This window comes from Salmo trutta, chromosome 26 (genome assembly GCF_901001165.1).
Source record: "Salmo trutta chromosome 26, fSalTru1.1, whole genome shotgun sequence".
Lineage (NCBI taxonomy): Eukaryota > Metazoa > Chordata > Actinopteri > Salmoniformes > Salmonidae > Salmo > Salmo trutta.
In genome coordinates this window covers 29,774,386-29,793,520 of record NC_042982.1, presented here as the reverse complement: position 1 = coordinate 29,793,520, position 19,135 = coordinate 29,774,386, and the positions used below count along the sequence as shown (strand labels likewise).

The 19,135-nt window shown below is 46.5% G+C and overlaps 1 protein-coding gene across 1 annotated transcript; it reads left to right on the top strand.

Annotated features, from left to right (window-relative positions):
• The first annotated feature begins 977 nt into the window (after positions 1-977).
• Positions 978-17,069, top strand: LOC115163880 (protein FAM131A-like). The gene is made up of 4 exons (XM_029716091.1): positions 978-1,152; positions 1,560-1,742; positions 9,969-10,100; positions 10,979-17,069. The coding sequence occupies exons 1-4, from the start codon at positions 1,083-1,085 to the stop codon at positions 11,593-11,595; spliced, it is 1,002 nt and encodes a 333-aa protein (XP_029571951.1). The 5' UTR covers positions 978-1,082; the 3' UTR covers positions 11,596-17,069.
• The last annotated feature ends 2,066 nt before the right edge of the window (positions 17,070-19,135 follow it).

The following is a 19,135-nucleotide window of genomic DNA, read 5'->3' as shown; positions in this document are numbered from 1 at the left end:
GGATAGACCAGGCCAATGGAGGAGAGTAGAGGATGAATAGACCAGACCAATGGAGGAGAGTAGAGAGGATGGATAGACCAGACCAATGGAGGAGAGTAGAGAGGATGAATAGACCAGACCAATGGAGGAGAGTAGAGAGGATGGATAGACCAGACCAATGGAGGAGAGTAGAGGATGGATAGACCAGACCAATGGAGGAGAGTAGAGAGGATGAATAGACCAGACCAATGGAGGAGAGTAGAGAGGATGAATAGACCAGACCAATGGAGGAGAGTAGAGAGGATGGATAGACCAGACCAATGGAGGAGAGTAGAGGATGGATAGACCAGACCAATGGAGGAGAGTAGAGGATGGATAGACCAGACCAATGGAGGAGAGTAGAGGATGGATAGACCAGACCAATGGAGGAGAGTAGAGAGGATGGATAGACCAGACCAATGGAGGAGAGTAGAGAGGATGAATAGACCAGACCAATGGAGGAGAGTAGAGAGGATGGATAGACCAGACCAATGGAGGAGAGTAGAGGATGGACATACCAGACCAATGGAGGAGAGTAGAGGATGGACAGACCAGACCAATGGAGGAGAGTAGAGGATGGATAGACCAGACCAATGGAGGAGAGTAGAGGATGGATAGACCAGACCAATGGAGGAGAGTAGAGGATGGATAGACCAGACCAATGGAGGAGAGTAGAGAGGATGGACATACCAGACCAATGGAGGAGAGTAGAGAGGATGGACATACCAGACCAATGGAGGAGAGTAGAGAGGATGGAGGTTGTTCTGTAGTTTCATCATAATATCCTTGCAATGGCCCTTCATATCATTAATGCTGTGTGTTTGTGTATGTGTGTGTGTGTGTGTGTGTGTGTGTGTAAAAACAATGAAAACACTTGTTTTCTCTACCTTGAAAACATGAGTGCTCTTTTAGATCAGTTTGAAAGGATTTCTTGGTAGTCGTAGCATGTACAGTACATCTGTATAACAGCCTCCACTGCTTGTCATCATCCATGTAGTGTATGAGTCCTCCTTTAGTAATGGTTGTTTTTTCCTTCACAGGTAAATGTTGACGACACCGTTGAAATGTTACCAAAATCGAGAAGAGCACTTACCATTCAAGAGATTGCGGCGTTAGCCAGATCTTCATTACATGGTAAATACGAGCATTGCTCACAAACACAGTGTCTATTGTCTATTGATATACAGTAAGAATCAGCAGTAATGTTTGCTGTGACCTTCAAATACTCAGCTTTCCAGAATACACAGAAGAATTGACAGAATACTACAATCATTTACCCATAAGGTAGTCAGTGGTGTCAGGGTCCACAGCGTCAAAGTCAGTCCTGTTCCACACGTAACGAGCCACCTGTCTCACACACACACACACACACACACACACACACACACACACACACACACACACACACACACACACACACACACACACACACACACACACACACACACACACACACACACACACAAAAAACAAAGACTGCCTGCTATACTCTTTACACTTTACATGTATGTGACACTTACCCTCTAATCTTTGACCTCTAGGCATCTCCCAGGCGATGAAGGACCATGTGACGAGGCCCACAGGCATGGCCCAGGGCAGGGTGGCCCACCTGATAGAGTGGAAGGGCTGGTGTAAGCCCACTGACACCCCCGCAGCTCTGGAGTCTGACTTCAACAACTACTCTGACCTCACTGAGGGAGAACAGGAAGCCCGCTTCGCTGCAGGTCAGTAGCACTACCCGGTTTATCATTAAAATCATTTAGTTTTACTTTAACAGGTAAGTTGACTGAGAATGTTTTTTGCAGCAATGACTTGAGGTATTAAAATGTTGTGCAATGTTCCTCTTTCTCTGTTTTTTTGTCCCGTTCTTTCTATGCCACTATTTTTTCCTCTGTTCCTGTCTGCCTCCCTCCCTGCAGTGCAGCCTCTCAAGGTTAATTTGCACAGTAAGGTTCTGCTCCTGGCTAGTGCCGGCGTGACTGAGCACTTTTCTCTGTGCCTCTCCTCTCCTCTCCTCTCCTCTCCTCTCCTCTCCTCTCCTTACCTCTCCTCTCCTCTCACCATCACATCCAGCTGACCCCAGGGTTATTTCACTTGTTCTTCTGATCTCAACATCACATCCAGCTGACCCCAGGGTTATTTCACTTGTTCTTCTGATTCCACCATCACATCCAGCTGACCCCAGTGTTATTTCACTTGTTCTTCTGATCTCACCATCACATCCAGCTGACCCCAGGGTTATTTCACTTGTTCTTCTGATCTCACCATCACATCCAGCTGACCCCAGGGTTATTTCACTTGTTCTTCTGATCTCACCATCACATCCAGCTGACCCCAGGGTTATTTCACTTGTTCTTCTGATCCCACCATCACATCCAGCTGACCCCAGGGTTATTTCACTTGTTCTTCTGATTCCACCATCACATCCAGCTGACCCCAGGGTTATTTCACTTGTTCTTCTGATCTCACCATCACATCCAGCTGACCCCAGGGTTATTTCACTTGTTCTTCTGATCTCACCATCACATCCAGCTGACCCCAGGGTTATTTCACTTGTTCTTCTGATCTCACCATCACATCCAGCTGACCCCAGGGTTATTTCACTTGTTCTTCTGATTCCACCATCACATCCAGCTGACCCCAGGGTTATTTCACTTGTTCTTCTGATTCCACCATCACATCCAGCTGACCCCAGGGTTATTTCACTTGTTCTTCTGATCTCACCATCACATCCAGCTGACCCCAGGGTTATTTCACTTGTTCTTCTGATCTCACCATCACATCCAGCTGACCCCAGGGTTATTTCACTTGTTCTTCTGATCTCACCACCACATCCAGCTGACCCCAGGGTTATTTCACTTGTTCTTCTGATTCCACCATCACATCCAGCTGACCCCAGGGTTATTTCACTTGTTCTTCTGATCTCACCATCACATCCAGCTGACCCCAGGGTTATTTCACTTGTTCTTCTGATTCCACCATCACATCCAGCTGACCCCAGGGTAATTTCACTTGTTCTTCTGATCTCACCATCACATCCAGCTGACCCCAGGGTTATTTCACTTGTTCTTCTGATCTCACCATCACATCCAGCTGACCCCAGGGTTATTTCACTTGTTCTTCTGATTCCACCATCACATCCAGCTGACCCCAGGGTTATTTCACTTGTTCTTCTGATTCCACCATCACATCCAGCTGACCCCAGGGTTATTTCACTTGTCCTTCTGATCCCACCATCACATCCAGCTGACCCCAGGGTTATTTCACTTGTTCTTCTGATTCCACCATCACATCCAGCTGACCCCAGGGTTATTTCACTTGTTCTTCTGATTCCACCATCACATCCAGCTGACCCCAGGGTTATTTCACTTGTTCTTCTGATCTCACCATCACATCCAGCTGACCCCAGGGTTATTTCACTTGTTCTTCTGATCCCACCATCACATCCAGCTGACCCCAGGGTTATTTCACTTGTTCTTCTGATCTCACCATCACATCCAGCTGACCCCAGGGTTATTTCACTTGTTCTTCTGATCTCACCATCACATCCAGCTGACCCCAGGGTTATTTCACTTGTTCTTTTGATTCCACCATCACATCCAGCTGACCCCAGGGTTATTTCACTTGTTCTTCTGATTCCAACATCACATCCAGCTGACCCCAGGGTTATTTCAGTTGTTCTTCTGATCTCACCATCACATCCAGCTGACCCCAGGGTTATTTCACTTGTTCTTCTGATCTCACCATCACATCCAGCTGACCCCAGGGTTATTTCACTTGTTCTTCTGATTCCACCATCACATCCAGCTGACCCCAGGGTTATTTCACTTGTTCTTCTGATCTCACCATCACATCCAGCTGACCCCAGGGTTATTTCACTTGTTCTTCTGATCTCACCATCACATCCAGCTGACCCCAGGGTTATTTCACTTGTTCTTCTAATCTCACCATCACATCCAGCTGACCCCAGGGTTATTTCACTTGTTCTTCTGATTCCACCATCACATCCAGCTGACCCCAGGGTTATTTCACTTGTTCTTCTGATTCCACCATCACATCCAGCTGACCCCAGGGTTATTTCACTTGTTCTTCTGATCTCACCATCACATCCAGCTGACCCCAGGGTTATTTCACTTGTTCTTCTGATCTCACCATCACATCCAGCTGACCCCAGGGTTATTTCACTTGTTCTTCTGATTCCACCATCACATCCAGCTGACCCCAGGGTTATTTCACTTGTTCTTCTGATTCCACCATCACATCCAGCTGACCCCAGGGTTATTTCACTTGTTCTTCTGATCTCACCATCACATCCAGCTGACCCCAGGGTTATTTCACTTGTTCTTCTGATCTCACCATCACATCCAGCTGACCCCAGGGTTATTTCACTTGTTCTTCTGATCTCACCATCACATCCAGCTGACCCCAGGGTTATTTCACTTGTTCTTCTGATTCCACCATCACATCCAGCTGACCCCAGGGTTATTTCACTTGTTCTTCTGATCTCACCATCACATCCAGCTGACCCCAGGGTTATTTCACTTGTTCTTCTGATTCCACCATCACATCCAGCTGACCCCAGGGTTATTTCACTTGTTCTTCTGATCTCACCATCACATCCAGCTGACCCCAGGGTTATTTCACTTGTTCTTCTGATTCCACCATCACATCCAGCTGACCCCAGGGTTATTTCACTTGTTCTTCTGATTCCACCATCACATCCAGCTGATCCCAGGGTTATTTCACTTGTTCTTCTGATCTCACCATCACATCCAGCTGACCCCAGGGTTATTTCACTTGTTCTTCTGATTCCACCATCACATCCAGCTGACCCCAGGGTTATTTCACTTGTTCTTCTGATTCCACCATCACATCCAGCTGACCCCAGGGTTATTTCACTTGTCCTTCTGATCCCACCATCACATCCAGCTGACCCCAGGGTTATTTCACTTGTTCTTCTGATTCCACCATCACATCCAGCTGACCCCAGGGTTATTTCACTTGTTCTTCTGATTCCACCATCACATCCAGCTGACCCCAGGGTTATTTCACTTGTTCTTCTGATCTCACCATCACATCCAGCTGACCCCAGGGTTATTTCACTTGTTCTTCTGATCCCACCATCACATCCAGCTGACCCCAGGGTTATTTCACTTGTTCTTCTGATCTCACCATCACATCCAGCTGACCCCAGGGTTATTTCACTTGTTCTTCTGATCTCACCATCACATCCAGCTGACCCCAGGGTTATTTCACTTGTTCTTTTGATTCCACCATCACATCCAGCTGACCCCAGGGTTATTTCACTTGTTCTTCTGATTCCAACATCACATCCAGCTGACCCCAGGGTTATTTCAGTTGTTCTTCTGATCTCACCATCACATCCAGCTGACCCCAGGGTTATTTCACTTGTTCTTCTGATCTCACCATCACATCCAGCTGACCCCAGGGTTATTTCACTTGTTCTTCTGATTCCACCATCACATCCAGCTGACCCCAGGGTTATTTCACTTGTTCTTCTGATCTCACCATCACATCCAGCTGACCCCAGGGTTATTTCACTTGTTCTTCTGATCTCACCATCACATCCAGCTGACCCCAGGGTTATTTCACTTGTTCTTCTAATCTCACCATCACATCCAGCTGACCCCAGGGTTATTTCACTTGTTCTTCTGATTCCACCATCACATCCAGCTGACCCCAGGGTTATTTCACTTGTTCTTCTGATTCCACCATCACATCCAGCTGACCCCAGGGTTATTTCACTTGTTCTTCTGATCTCACCATCACATCCAGCTGACCCCAGGGTTATTTCACTTGTTCTTCTGATCTCACCATCACATCCAGCTGACCCCAGGGTTATTTCACTTGTTCTTCTGATTCCACCATCACATCCAACTGACCCCAGGGTTATTTCACTTGTCCTTCTGATTCCACCATCACATCCAGCTGACCCCAGGGTTATTTCACTTGTTCTTCTGATCTCACCATCACATCCAGCTGACCCCAGGGTTATTTCACTTGTTCTTTTGATTCCACCATCACATCCAGCTGACCCCAGGGTTATTTCACTTGTCCTTCACTTTCTCTTACATCATCACCATGTGTTTGTCCACTCTGTCAGAACCCTGGCTCCTTTTGAACTTTAGCTGGGCTTGGGTGACTTTACAGTGAATGTAATGTACTGTATATGGGAGAGTGTAAATGTGTGACTGTTTGGTTGAAGTGATTTGTTTTAAATTATGGGAGAGAGCACAAGGGTAAATGTGCTGGAAGGTTTTTGACTATGTATGCACTGTATATGGTATGTATTTGTTTGTGTGTGTGTGTGTGTGTTTGCTGGCTCTCATGATAGATTAAGCCAGCTGAATGGGAGTTACAGTGGTGGTTCTGCCCATGTGGGGTTGTTCTATTGATGGACCAACACACACACACACACACACACACACACACACACACACACACACACACACACACACACACACACACACACACACACACGGGTATGCAGCATGGATGTAAACCTTGTGTGTATAAGATGGAGAAAGAGACTAGTGGTATGTGTTGGGGGATGGGCCTCCCTGTGTGTGAAGGCTGAGCCACAGTAGAATATGAATGGGAGAATCGATCTCTGTGTGAACCAACACAGGAATACAGAACACATGACAGCAGAGAACAGCGGAGAGGGAAATAGAGAGAATTTAAATTGAAATGAGATGAGAGGGATGGGGAAAGAAAGAGAGAGAGAGAGATGAAATCGAAATGAGGTGAAAAAGAGGGAGATTGAAATGCAAAGGAAAATGAGATGAATGAGGAAAGGAGAGGAACACATGTGGCTGAGGGATAGAGAGGAGAAATAAATGAGAAGAGAGGAATGAGAAAAGAGAGGGATTGGATGGAATACAAAAGAGAGGAGAGGAATGAGGAAAGGAAGGCCATTGGAGCAGCGGAGAGAAAGAGGTAATTTGTGATTGGCTAGCTCGTGACAGTGATTGGAGGTGATTGGTCAGTTTGTCTCTCCGGAATACTGGCTCTGTCATATGCCGAGTCACCTCAGTTACAGAGAAACCCACGGTCACTGTGTCCCCTGTGTGTGTTTTTATTTGTGCTATTTCATGTACATGTGTGTATTAATACATGTGTGAATTGGAAATGTTTTTTGCATATCCCAACTCTCCCTGAGACACCCTCAGAGAGTGGTCATTATTAACAATTAGAGTTAAGTGCCTTGCTCAAGGAAACATCAGCAGATTTTTCACCTTGTCGGTGCGAAGATTCAAACTAGCGACCATTCAGTTACTGGCCCAACGCTCTAACCACATGGCTCCCTGCCCCCCCCCAGCTGGGCTACCTATCACCCCCCACTGGGCTACCTGCCACCCAACTTGGCTACTTGCCACCCAACTTGGCTACTTGCCACCCCGCTGGGCTACTTGCCACCCCGCTGGGCTACTTGCCACCCCCCGCTGGGCTACTTGCCACACCCCGCTGGGCTACTTGCCACACCCCGCTGGGCTATCTGCCACACCCCGCTGGGCTATCTGCCACACCCCGCTGGGCTATCTGCCACACCCCGCTGGGCTACCTACTACCCTTTTCTCCCCAATTTTGTGGTATCCAATTGGTATTTACAGTCTTGTCTCATCGCTGCAACTCCCGTACGGAGGCGAAGGTCTAGAGCCGTGCGTTCTCCGAAACACAACCCAACCAAGCCGCACTGCTTCTTGACACACCAAGCCACTCCAATGTGTTGGAGGAAACACTGTACACCTGGCGACTGTGTCAGCGTGCATGCGCCCAGCCCACCACAGGAGTCGCTAGTGCGCGATTGGACAAGGACATCCCTGCTGGCCAAACCCTCCCCTAACCCGGACGACACTGGGCCAATTGTGGCTGCCCCATGAGTCTCCAGGTCGCGGCCGGCTGTGACAGAGTCTGGACTCGAACCCAGAATCTCTAGTGGTACAGCTAGAACTGCGATGCAGAGCCTTAGAACACTGCGCTACTCCGGAGGCCAATCTCACATTTCTGATTGTGTTACAGTGCATTCGGAAAGGATTCAGACCCCTTGACTTTTTCTACATTTTGTTACATTACAGCCTTATTCTAAACTGGATTTAAACAATTTTCCCTCATCCATCTACACACAATACCCAATAATGACATAGCTAAAACAGGTTTGAATTTTTTGGTGCACATTTATTTAAAATACAAAACTCATATCACATTTACATAAGTATTCAGACCCTTTACTCAGTACTTTGTTGAAGCACCTTTGGCAGTGATTACAGCCTCAGTCTGTTTAAGTATGATGCTACAAGCTTGGCACACCTGTATTTGAGGAGTTTCTCACATTCTTCTCTGCAGATCCTCTCAAGTTTTGTCAGGGTGGATGGGTAGCATTGCTGCACAGCTATCTTCAGGTCTCTCCAGAGATATTCGATCGGGTTCAAGTCCGGGCTCTGGCTGGGCCATTCAAGGACATCCAAAGACTTGTCCCGAAGCCATTCCTGCGTTGTTTTGGCTGCGTGCTTAGGGTCGTTGTCCTGTTGGAAGGTGAACCTTCGCTCCAGTCTGAAGTCCTGAGCGCTCTGGAGCAGGTTTTCATCAAGGATCTGTCTGTACTTTACTCCGTTCATCTTTCCCTCGATCTTGACTAGTCTCCCAGTCCCTGCCACTGAAAAACATCCCCACAGCATGACGCTGCCACCACCATGCTTCACCGTAGGGATGGTGCCAGGTTTCCTCCAGATGTGACACTTGACATTCAGGCCAAAGAGTTCAATCATCGGTTTCATCAGACCAGGGAATCTTGTTTCTCATGGCCAGAGTCCTTTAGGTGCTTTTTGGCAAACTCCAAGTGGGCTGTCATGTGCCTTTTACTGAGGAGTGGCTTCCGTCTGGCCACTCTACCATAAAGGCCTGATTGGTGGAGTGCTGCAGAGGTGGTTGTCTTTCTGGAAGGTTCTCCCATCTCCATAGAGGAACTCTGGTGGAGTTCTGTCAGAATGACCATTCTCCCCCAATTGCTCAGTTCGGCCGGGCGGCCAGCTCTAGGAAGAGTCTTGGTGGTTCCAAACTTCTTTCATTTAAGAATGATGGAGGCCATTGTATTCTTGGGGACCTTCAATGCAGAATTGTTTTGGTACCCTTCCCCAGATCTGTGCCTCGACACAATCCTGTCTCGGTGCTCTATGGACAGTTCCTTGTTTTTTTGCTCTAACAGGCACATCCACTGTCAACTGTGGGATCTTATATAGACAGGTGTGTGCCTTTCTAAATAATGTCCAATCAATTGAATTTACCACAGGTGGACTCCAATCAAGTTGTAGAAACATCTCAAGGATGATCAATGGAAACAGGATGCACCTGAGCTCAATTTCGAGGCTCATAGCATAGGGTCTGAATAAGGTATCTGTTTTTATTTGTAATAAATTTGCAAAAATGTCTAAAAACCTGTTCTCTCTTTGTTATTATGTGGTATTGTGTGTAGATTAATGAGGAAAAAATGTGTTCAAGTCAATTTTAGAATAAGGCTGTAACGTAACAAAATGTGGAAAAAGTCAAAGGATCTGAATACTTTCTGAATGCATTGTACCTGTGATTTGGTGTGTGAATTATTTGCAGTGTTTGCATATATACCCAGGTGACATGTTTATATGTTTGTATGATCTACGACCACTCCGGTTTAAAACCTTGCTGTGATGTCAGTCTATCCCTGTACTCTGTCTTCCACAGAAAAGACCTGTCAATCAAAAAGCATATGCCTGCGTAATCATGGGCACTCAGTGACAGGGCTCGATGTCAGACCTGTGTGTGAATGTGTGTGTTTGCGTGTGTGTGTGTGTGTATTGATTTTTTTTAAAGTGATGTCTAACCTGTATGTGAGTGTATGTGTGTGTGTGTATTAAATGTTGGTGAATCTGATGTCTAATAAATGTGTGTTTCAGGTGTGGCGGAGCAGTTTGCCATAGCGGAGGCGAAGCTGAGAGCCTGGTCGTCTGTGGATGGAGATGACTCTAATGACGACTCATATGATGAGGACTTCATTCCCGCCAACGAGCCCCCAACACAAAGCACGGGTACTGTACACGCACGTGCACGCACGCACGCACGCACGCACACACACACACACACACACACACACACACACACACACACACACTAACTATCATAATCAGACCACCTCCAAAACTATACCAACTTTTTCAACTTCCAAATTTGAGCCAATACTACCCTATAAAACTGGACTATCACTGAAGAATGCATGGTCCTCCTTTCTAATACCTTCATTTATTCCTACCCCCTACTCTAGGTCTTGCACATCCTTTCTCCCCATCCCCCCCACCTCCCTGTCTCCTCTAACTGTGTGGTGATGAAGCTGTCTGAAACTCTGATTGTCCCAGTGCCCTACTTTCATCCTCTCACAAAAAATGTTGTTCCCCAGCGCAGTTTGATATCCCACATGCAAGTTTAATTTGATTCCTTTGCTGCAGACAGGGGGTGGGGGGGTTGCTATATGAGTTTGTTGGTTGTGTGAGTGGAATATACATTTAGTGTGGTGTGTTTGTGAATGTTTGTGTGTACTATTGTGGGGATGCCAATGCTTTTATGCTGATTGCTTACGCCACTGCACCTAATATGACTGCTTTGTTTTGCTTGATAATGTAATTTATTTTCATTTAGTATGACGTATTTTATTCCGTAACACTTATATGGGTGAGAAGTTGCCCCAAAGGCACAGATCTAGAATCAGCTTGAATCCTATAACCTCCACCCTTTCCAGATTTACCCTGAGAAGTCAGTCTGCTGTCATTCCATAACAATACATTGCTCTCTCATCAGTAGGGCTCCTAGTTTTTCCTGACCACGTGACCAGACCTCATCAGGCATGGTAAGACAATAGGCAGGGTCATTCAGTACACTCACTGTCTCTCTTCTCCCCCCTCTCTCGCTCCAGAGGTGCCCCCCTACCTGAGGGACCTTCTTCACAGTCAGGTGTGTCAGCACCTGGGTCTGCGGGGGCCGTGCTGCGAGAGAGCAGGTAGAGGAGACAGGCCCTCGCCCACTTCCACAGACACCATCTGCTCCAGCCTCTGCAGCCTCGACGAGCAACACCCCTTACTGCGAGATCTCACCCATCACTGCGGCAACAACTACGGTAACGCCGCCGAGCTGGCTGCCAAGATCCTCTCGGCCCTGCAAGGGGGAGAGGAGCTGCTGTTGGCCCGCCTCCAGAGGGTGGGGCAGGGGGTTAGAGGGGGAGGGGACTTCAACAGCCTGGGGGGTGGGAGGGGCCGGCCAGGGGGGGAGGAGTCGCCCTGCTACTCTGTGACCTACTCTGAGACCTACCTGTCACCCGGGGAGGACGACGATACGCCCTGCAAAGACTACGAGGGCACCGTGTGCCAGGGAGAAGGAGATGGTGAGGTGTACCCACCTGACTATGCCACCCACAGGAAGGTCTCAGACGTAGCCTCCTCCGGTGTGGTGTCTCTGGACGAGGATGAAGAGGAGGAAGAGGAGGAAAAGGAGGAGGAGGAGAGGGAGAGAGAGCAGGGAAACCAATGTCATTGATTTTTGATTCATCCATTGTTTCTCTGTCCATCTCTTCGTCCCTCCCTTGGCCTCTGATATGTTAAGCCTGTCCATCTCTCCGTCCCTCCCATGGCCTCTGATATGTTAAGCCTGTCCATCACTTCGTCCCTCCCTTGGCCTCTGATATGTTAAGCCTGTCCATCTCTTCGTCCCTCCCTTGGCCTCTGATATGTTAAGCCTGTCCATCTCTTCGTCCCTCCCTTGGCCTCTGATATGTTAAGCCTGTCCATCTCTCCGTCCCTCCCATGGCCTCTGATATGTTAAGCCTGTCCATCTCTTCGTCCCTCCCTTGGCCTCTGATATGTTAAGCCTGTCCATCTCTTCGTCCCTCCCTTGGCCTCTGATATGTTAAGCCTGTCCATCTCTTCGTCCCTCCCATGGCCTCTGATATGTTAAGCCTGTCCATCTCTTCGTCCCTCCCTTGGCCTCTGATATGTTAAGCCTGTCCATCTCTTCGTCCCTCCCTTGGCCTCTGATATGTTAAGCCTGTCCATCTCTCCGTCCCTCCCATGGCCTCTGATATGTTAAGCCTGTCCATCACTTCGTCCCTCCCTTGGCCTCTGATATGTTAAGCCTGTCCATCTCTTCGGCCCTCCCTTGGCCTCTGATATGTTAAGCCTGTCCATCTCTTCGTCCCTCCCATGGCCTCTGATATGTTAAGCCTGTCCATCTCTTCGTCCCTCCCTTGGCCTCTGATATGTTAAGCCTGTCCATCTCTTCGTCCCTCCCTTGGCCTCTGATATGTTAAGCCTGTCCATCTCTTCGTCCCTCCCTTGGCCTCTGATATGTTTAAACCTGTCTGCATGTTTTTTTTTTCATGACTTGAACTCTTACTGCTGTGTAACCCCTCTGTCTTGGCCTTATGGCATCATGTCGATCCCCTACCTGCCTGCCCCCTGACCATTTGATATGTATCAATATATTTTTGTCTTGAGGCGTCCAAACAATCTTTTCTATCAATGTGAAGCAGGAGATCTGGACTGGCTGTCACAGCCTTCAATAAGAAGCCCAACAATTGGTCTGTGGTTTCAGTAAGAAGCCCATAGTTGGCCAGTGGGGTTCAGTGCTCCACCCACACACAACAAGAAAGCGAGAGACTGCTAAAAACTAAAAAAGACAGAAAAAGACTGAATCTTAAAACTATGAAATATCTTTGCATGTGTTTGCAAGTGCTGAACTGAACTTGTGTGCTGACCTGGTCTTGAGCACGTCGGTTTGCAGTTTGGGCTGTTCTGTATAACCCCACCCTTCCCCCGCCCCCACCCAGATACAATGTATCCCATTGGTGGACCGGTTCCACTGCATCCTGAAACCTGAAACCCCTCCTCTCTTTTGCAAGAGATGTAAGCCGTGTTCCTCTGCCCAGGCGTTGCTGGCGCGTGCCAGATCTTCCTAAATCTGAGTAGTTATTTTACGTATCAGCTAACCACATCATATGCTACACCAATCTGGTGTCCCATGGCACAGTCCATGATGTGGCACACAACCATTGGATGATGCATGCAACGTCTGAACAGGGGAGCACGACCCCTAGCATCCTTCTGGGCATGGCTTGCTGAGTATGCCAAACTACCGTATGTAACCTGTCACCAACAGTTATGAGCAAATGCTGGAATGTCTTAAAAGTGACAGGAAATATGTATTTGATATGCTTTTATTGTACTAGTTTTCTATCATTCAACATGTTGTTGTTATTATAATTATTCTGAATATCATTATGACTAACCATCATAATGACATACTATAGAAACCGTATTTTGTTTTTGGTTCTATGGTTTCCTGTATGGAAGGCCATTGGTCTTAAAAAACAACGAAGACAAAAACACAAATAGAATGTTGCAGAAGTGACCATTTGGTGAAAGAGATGCTGTTTGGTGGAGAAATTGTTGTACAAAGACAGGAAGCTAGTTTTCAGTGAGGTATTGAGTTGCATTGGAGATTTTCTATATTTTTGTATGCATTGTTTTGCTTTAATCTTTGCCTATGCAGCGTGCCAGTGTATGTGTTTTTTGCACGAAGCTAACGTGGCTGTAGATTTCTCCTTTCTTTGTTATCACTGTGTGATATAGTATACTGGGAAAAAAATACAAATGTGAACAAAAAATGTTTTATTTTATTTGGAAAGGGGATACTGTGATACAGTTTGTTATTGACATGATCCTCAATGGAAATGTTTTCTTTTCTTTGTAATTATATCAGACTTTTTTCTTTCCTGTAATAGCTGCTCCTAAAGCGAAATTCCACGTTTATTTCCATTCTTTTTCAAACGATGTCAGGAAAAGGGCATTTTTTGTAAATACATCTAAATCATTCCATTGCCATGGTGATCTGAGGAACCTTAAATTGGTTCGGTCAGAGTGACTGTCACTCATACAACTCAGGAAGTCCCATTGGTTCAGAGCGTCAGTATATCCCAGCCCTACACAACAAGCCACTGCTCACTCATCCTCTATCTCAGCGAACTACTGTGTGTGTGTGTGTGTGTGTGTGTGTGTGTGTGTGTGTGTGTGTGTGTGTGTGTGTGTGGTAAAATAATACACGGTCATCAAGCTTGCATTTGTGTGTCCGCTCCAAAGAACCCAAATGCAGCGATTCCCTTTAAACAGTGTTTTAGTATAGCAGTGTTCTGACTGAAGGTAAAAGGCTTGGCCTACATGGTGCTTTTGGAAAGGACATCAGACCAATTACCGATCTCGCTTTTTGGAAACTAAAAATGTTTTTTGTTGTTGGCTTTCTGCCATTAGGACAGAGAGATGTTTAAAAGTAGAGGTGGCGTCATACATTTTAGCACCATGATCTGAAACAAAACAACTGAATTATTTGATGATGACACCTCTAACAACTAGTGGACTGAACGAGTCTGAGACACAAATTAAACTCAGGGGGAACCATTACGCCTGTGCATTCATTTATAACCTTTGACCTCCTGTGTTCTGATTGGCCATACGGTCAGGTCAGTTCCATTCATTCTGTCCAATGACAAACGTTAACCCACCACTGAGCCAGAGCTATAGAGCCACTTGACATCCACAACATGCTGACATTTACATGATGGTTCTACACAGAACAAGTCACAGTATGTAGAAAGACACTACAACAGCTAGGTGCTTTTTCTACAATGCGTCTGGTAATGCTCTCTATTCTAATGCAGTGTTCTGTGCATCCATTTATCATGGTTGACAAGACTGTTTGGGGTACGAGTTTCTCACTTATCAGCAACTCAATTAACTCTTTGACAAGGTCAAGGGTTAAAAGTGAAACTAGACTTGTGGAAGGTTAGATCCTGGGGTTTAGAGGATTGGAGGGTTTGAGTATTATCTAGTTGGAGGGACACTGCGTCACTGTCCTTTCACTGACATTACAGAGAGGGGATGTTTGCAGCCCGGACAAGGTTGTGATTTTGTCCTGATGCAGTGACGTGTGTTGCATTGTTTTCTGTCCCCCAAGTCTGGCTGCATGGCGCACTCACTGAAAGTGCCCCCCGGTGGTGTGTGACGGGCATCTTGGTTCCGGGCATCTCGTTCACACACAGCTGTCACACACACTCTCCCTCTCTGTCTCCGTCTGTCTCATTTTCTATACCCTTTCTCGTCCCATGCTCCTCCCTGTCTCTGTCCCTTTTTCTCCTGCATCTCCTGTCTCCCACTTTCACCCTTTGTCTATTTTCCTCTCCTTCTATCTCTCCTTCCTTCCTTCCTTCCTTCCTTCCTTCCTTCCTTCCTTCCTTCCTTCCTTCCTTCCTTCCTTCCTTCCTTCCTGCCTTCCTGCCTTCCTTCCTTCCTTCCTTCCTTCCTTCTTTCCTTCCTTCCCTGTTCTTATCCACAGGAGCCCTTTCTTATGTAACTGGGGGACAGCAGGGCTGAGTGCTACCTTTGTCGACAGGCAATTAGCCAGCGATGATGAAAAACAACTGATGGACACATAGAGCAATGGGAGATGTCTCCTTCTTTCTTTTATCCTCTCCTGCCATGTGTCTCTATCTTTCCTGTCTCTCCTTCCCCCTCTGACCTAATATGAGTATTTTGAGGTTAATTGCCCCAGGAAGCTGCTAGTGGTTGCTATAAGAGGCGGGTGATGTAACGGGGTGGCGCCACTGTCCTGTGATTGGATCAATGTCCTATGATTTATACTGCGCCAACCAATGGGAATGATTGTCTCTATCCTAGTGTGGCACAAATGGATTTGAAATTGAGGCATGTCCTGTGTGTGTTTGTAGAGAGAGAGAGAGAGGCCACATGTTCTGTGTGTGGCCTGTTGCTCCAGGCCAGCACTGACATTGGGCACTTATCACAGCAAGAGGCTCTTGCTGCTCCAGATTCTCTGTGTGTGTGTGTGTGTGTGTGTGTGTGTGTGTGTGTGTGTGTGTGTGTGTGTGTGTGTGTGTGTGTGTGTGTGTGTGTGTGAGACGTTCTGTGTGTGTGTGTAATAGAAACAGCCGGGAGAGCGGCGTTAGAAAAAAAAGACATCAAAACCTCTGACAGACGGTGGCAGTGGAGAGTGGGAGGAGTGGATATGCACTGTAGAATATGGATATTCCACCTGCAGTGGTCCCATCGCCCTAGCCTAGATTCCTCTTGGACGGAGCTTGAGAGAGTCACTGCCTCAGCACCCCACACCCATAAGGTGAACATCTAGATACTACAGGCTTTCTGTTGAACATCTAGACACTACAGGCCCTGCATAGAACTAGTAGGCAACAGCAGTCTGCTGTAAACGTCTCATTGGAGAGCTATAGTGTAATTTTCACAGATTAGAGTGTAAAGCTGGGAGAGGAGAATTGGGCTGTGTTTAACCCACATTAGCCTCTACCGCCACAGCGGTGCTTAATTAAAACTACCCACAATTCCCTATGTGCTGGGCAGTGAGGTGACACCAAGGTAATGTCGTGGCTCTGGTGCACACACAAACGCACATCTAAACACACACACATGCATCTAAAAACACACACATACACAGACACACATTAAAATACTTGTATACACACAGACTTTGCTGTAATTCCCTTGTCTGAATGCAGCTGAAATACAGAGCCCATGAAGTAAATGCAACAACTTAATATGTGAAAAGATGCACTATACCAAGAGCACTCAGTCTCCCATTGTTCGCCAGAAGCAAGATAACCATGAAACAAAGCCTACAACTATACGAAGCAGAGTACCAGGTCACTTCCTCCTGTTGCCCCTCTTACTGGTAACTGTGAATCTTCATCTCTACCATTACACTCTTTCTCTCTCACACACACACACACCTCTAATCCCTCAGAGATCTTTTATCACCATTTTCTCATTTATTTTCCTCTCATTTATTTATTTTCTCTCGTTCTTTTGGCTGAATGTACTACTTTGAATATTGCCACTTGATTTAAAAAATGAACTGGACTGGCTTTTGTTTTCTGCACCTGGCATAATTTGAAGATCTTAATAAATTACCCTTAATGTTCTTTGCAAAAAAAATAAAAAATTCTTTCTTGGTATAATTGTGTGATTTCCTGACTCGAAGGAGGGAATTATGGGTAAAAAAGGAAGATGAATTAAGTCGTAGAGTTTGTGGAAAGAACTTAACAATCACATAGGATTCCAAGAAGCTGCTGAATGTATTTAATTTGTTAATGTGCTTTTCCATTATCTCAGCTCATTACACATCATTATAGTCTCTGGGGCTCCCAAGTGGTGCAGCGGTCTAAGGCACTGCATCTCAATGCTAGAGGTGTCACTACAGACCCTGGTTCGATCCCGGGCTGTATCACAACCAGCTGTGATCTGGAGTCCCATTTGGCCCAGTGTCATCAAATCAAATTTTATTGGTCACATACACATGGTTAGCAGATGTTAATGCGAGTGTTGAAACTAGTTCCGACAGTGCAGTAATATCTAACAAGTAATCTAACAAATTCACAAACACTACCTTATACACACAAATGTAAAGGGATGAATAAGAATATGTACATATAAATATATGGATGAGCGATGGCCATGCGGCATAGGCAAGATGCAGTAGATGGTATAGAATACAGTGTATACATATGAGATGGGTAATGTAGGATTTTTAGATATTATTAAAGTGCTGTTATTTAAAGTGACTAGCGATACCTTTATTAAATCCATTTATTAAATTTAGTGGCCACAGATTTGAGTCTGTATGTTGGCAGCAGCCTCTCTATGTTAGAGAGAAGCTGCTTTTCAGTATCTCGGTCCCGACTTTGATGCACTTGTATTGACCTCGCCTTCTGGATGATAGTGGTGTGAACATGCAGTGGCTCGGGTGGTTGTTGTCCTTGATGATCTTTTTGGCCTTCCTGTGACATCGGGTGCTATAGGAGTCCTGGAGGGCAGGTAGTTTGCCCCCGATGATGCGTTGTGCAGACCTCACTACCCTCTGGAGAGCCTTACGGTTGTGGGCGGAGCAGTTGCCGTACCAGGCGATGATACAGCCCGACAGGATGCTCTTGATTGTGCAACTATAAAAGTTTGTGAGGGTTTTAGGTGACAAGCCAAATTTCTTCTGCCTCCTGAGGTTGAAGAGGCGCTGTTGCGCCTTCTTCACCACGCTGTCCCCACCTGGGGGCGGCCCGTCAGGAAGTCCAGGACCCAATTGAACAGGGCGGGGTCGAGACCCATGGTCTCAAGCTTAATGATGAGTTTGGAGGGTACTATGGTGTTAAATGCTGAGCTGTAGTCAATCAACAGCATTCTTACATAGGTGCTCCTCTAGTCCAGATGGGATAGGGCAGTGTGCAGTGTGATGGCGATTGCATCGTCTGTGGACCTATTGGGGAGGTAAGCAAATTGGGTCTAGGGTGACAGGTAGGGTGGAGGTGATATGATGCTTCACTAGTCTCTCAAAGCACTTCATGATGACAGAAGTGAGTGCTACGGGGCAATAGTCATTTAGTTCAGTTACCTTAGCTTTCTTGGGAACAGGAACAATGGTGGCCATCTTGAAGCATGTGGACACAGCAGACTGAGATAGGGATTGATTGAATATGTCAATAAACACACCAGTCAGGACACGGCTAGGGATGCCATCTGGGCCGGCAGCCTTGCGAGGGTTAACACGTTTAAATGTTTTACTCACATTGGCCACGGTGAAGGAGAGCCGACAGGCTTTGGTAGCGGGCCGTGTCAGTGGCACTGTACTGTCCTCAAAGCGAGCAAAGAAGTTGTTTAATTTGTCTGGGAGCAAGACGTCGAAGTCCGGTTTTCTTTTTGTAATCCGTGATTGACTGTAGACCCTGCCACATACGTCTTGTGTTTGAGCTGTTGAATTGCGACTCTACTTTGTCTCTATACTGACACTTTGCTTGTTTGATTGCCTTGCGGAGGGAATAGCTACACTGTTTGTATTCGGTCATGATTCCAGTTGCCTAGCCATGATTAAAAGCGGTGGTTCGCACATTCAGTTTTGTGCGAATGCTGCCATCAATCCACGGTTTCTGTTTAGGGAAGGTTTTAATAGTCACTGTGGGTACAACATCACCGATGCACTTGCTAACAAACTTGCTCACCGAGTCAGTGTAAAC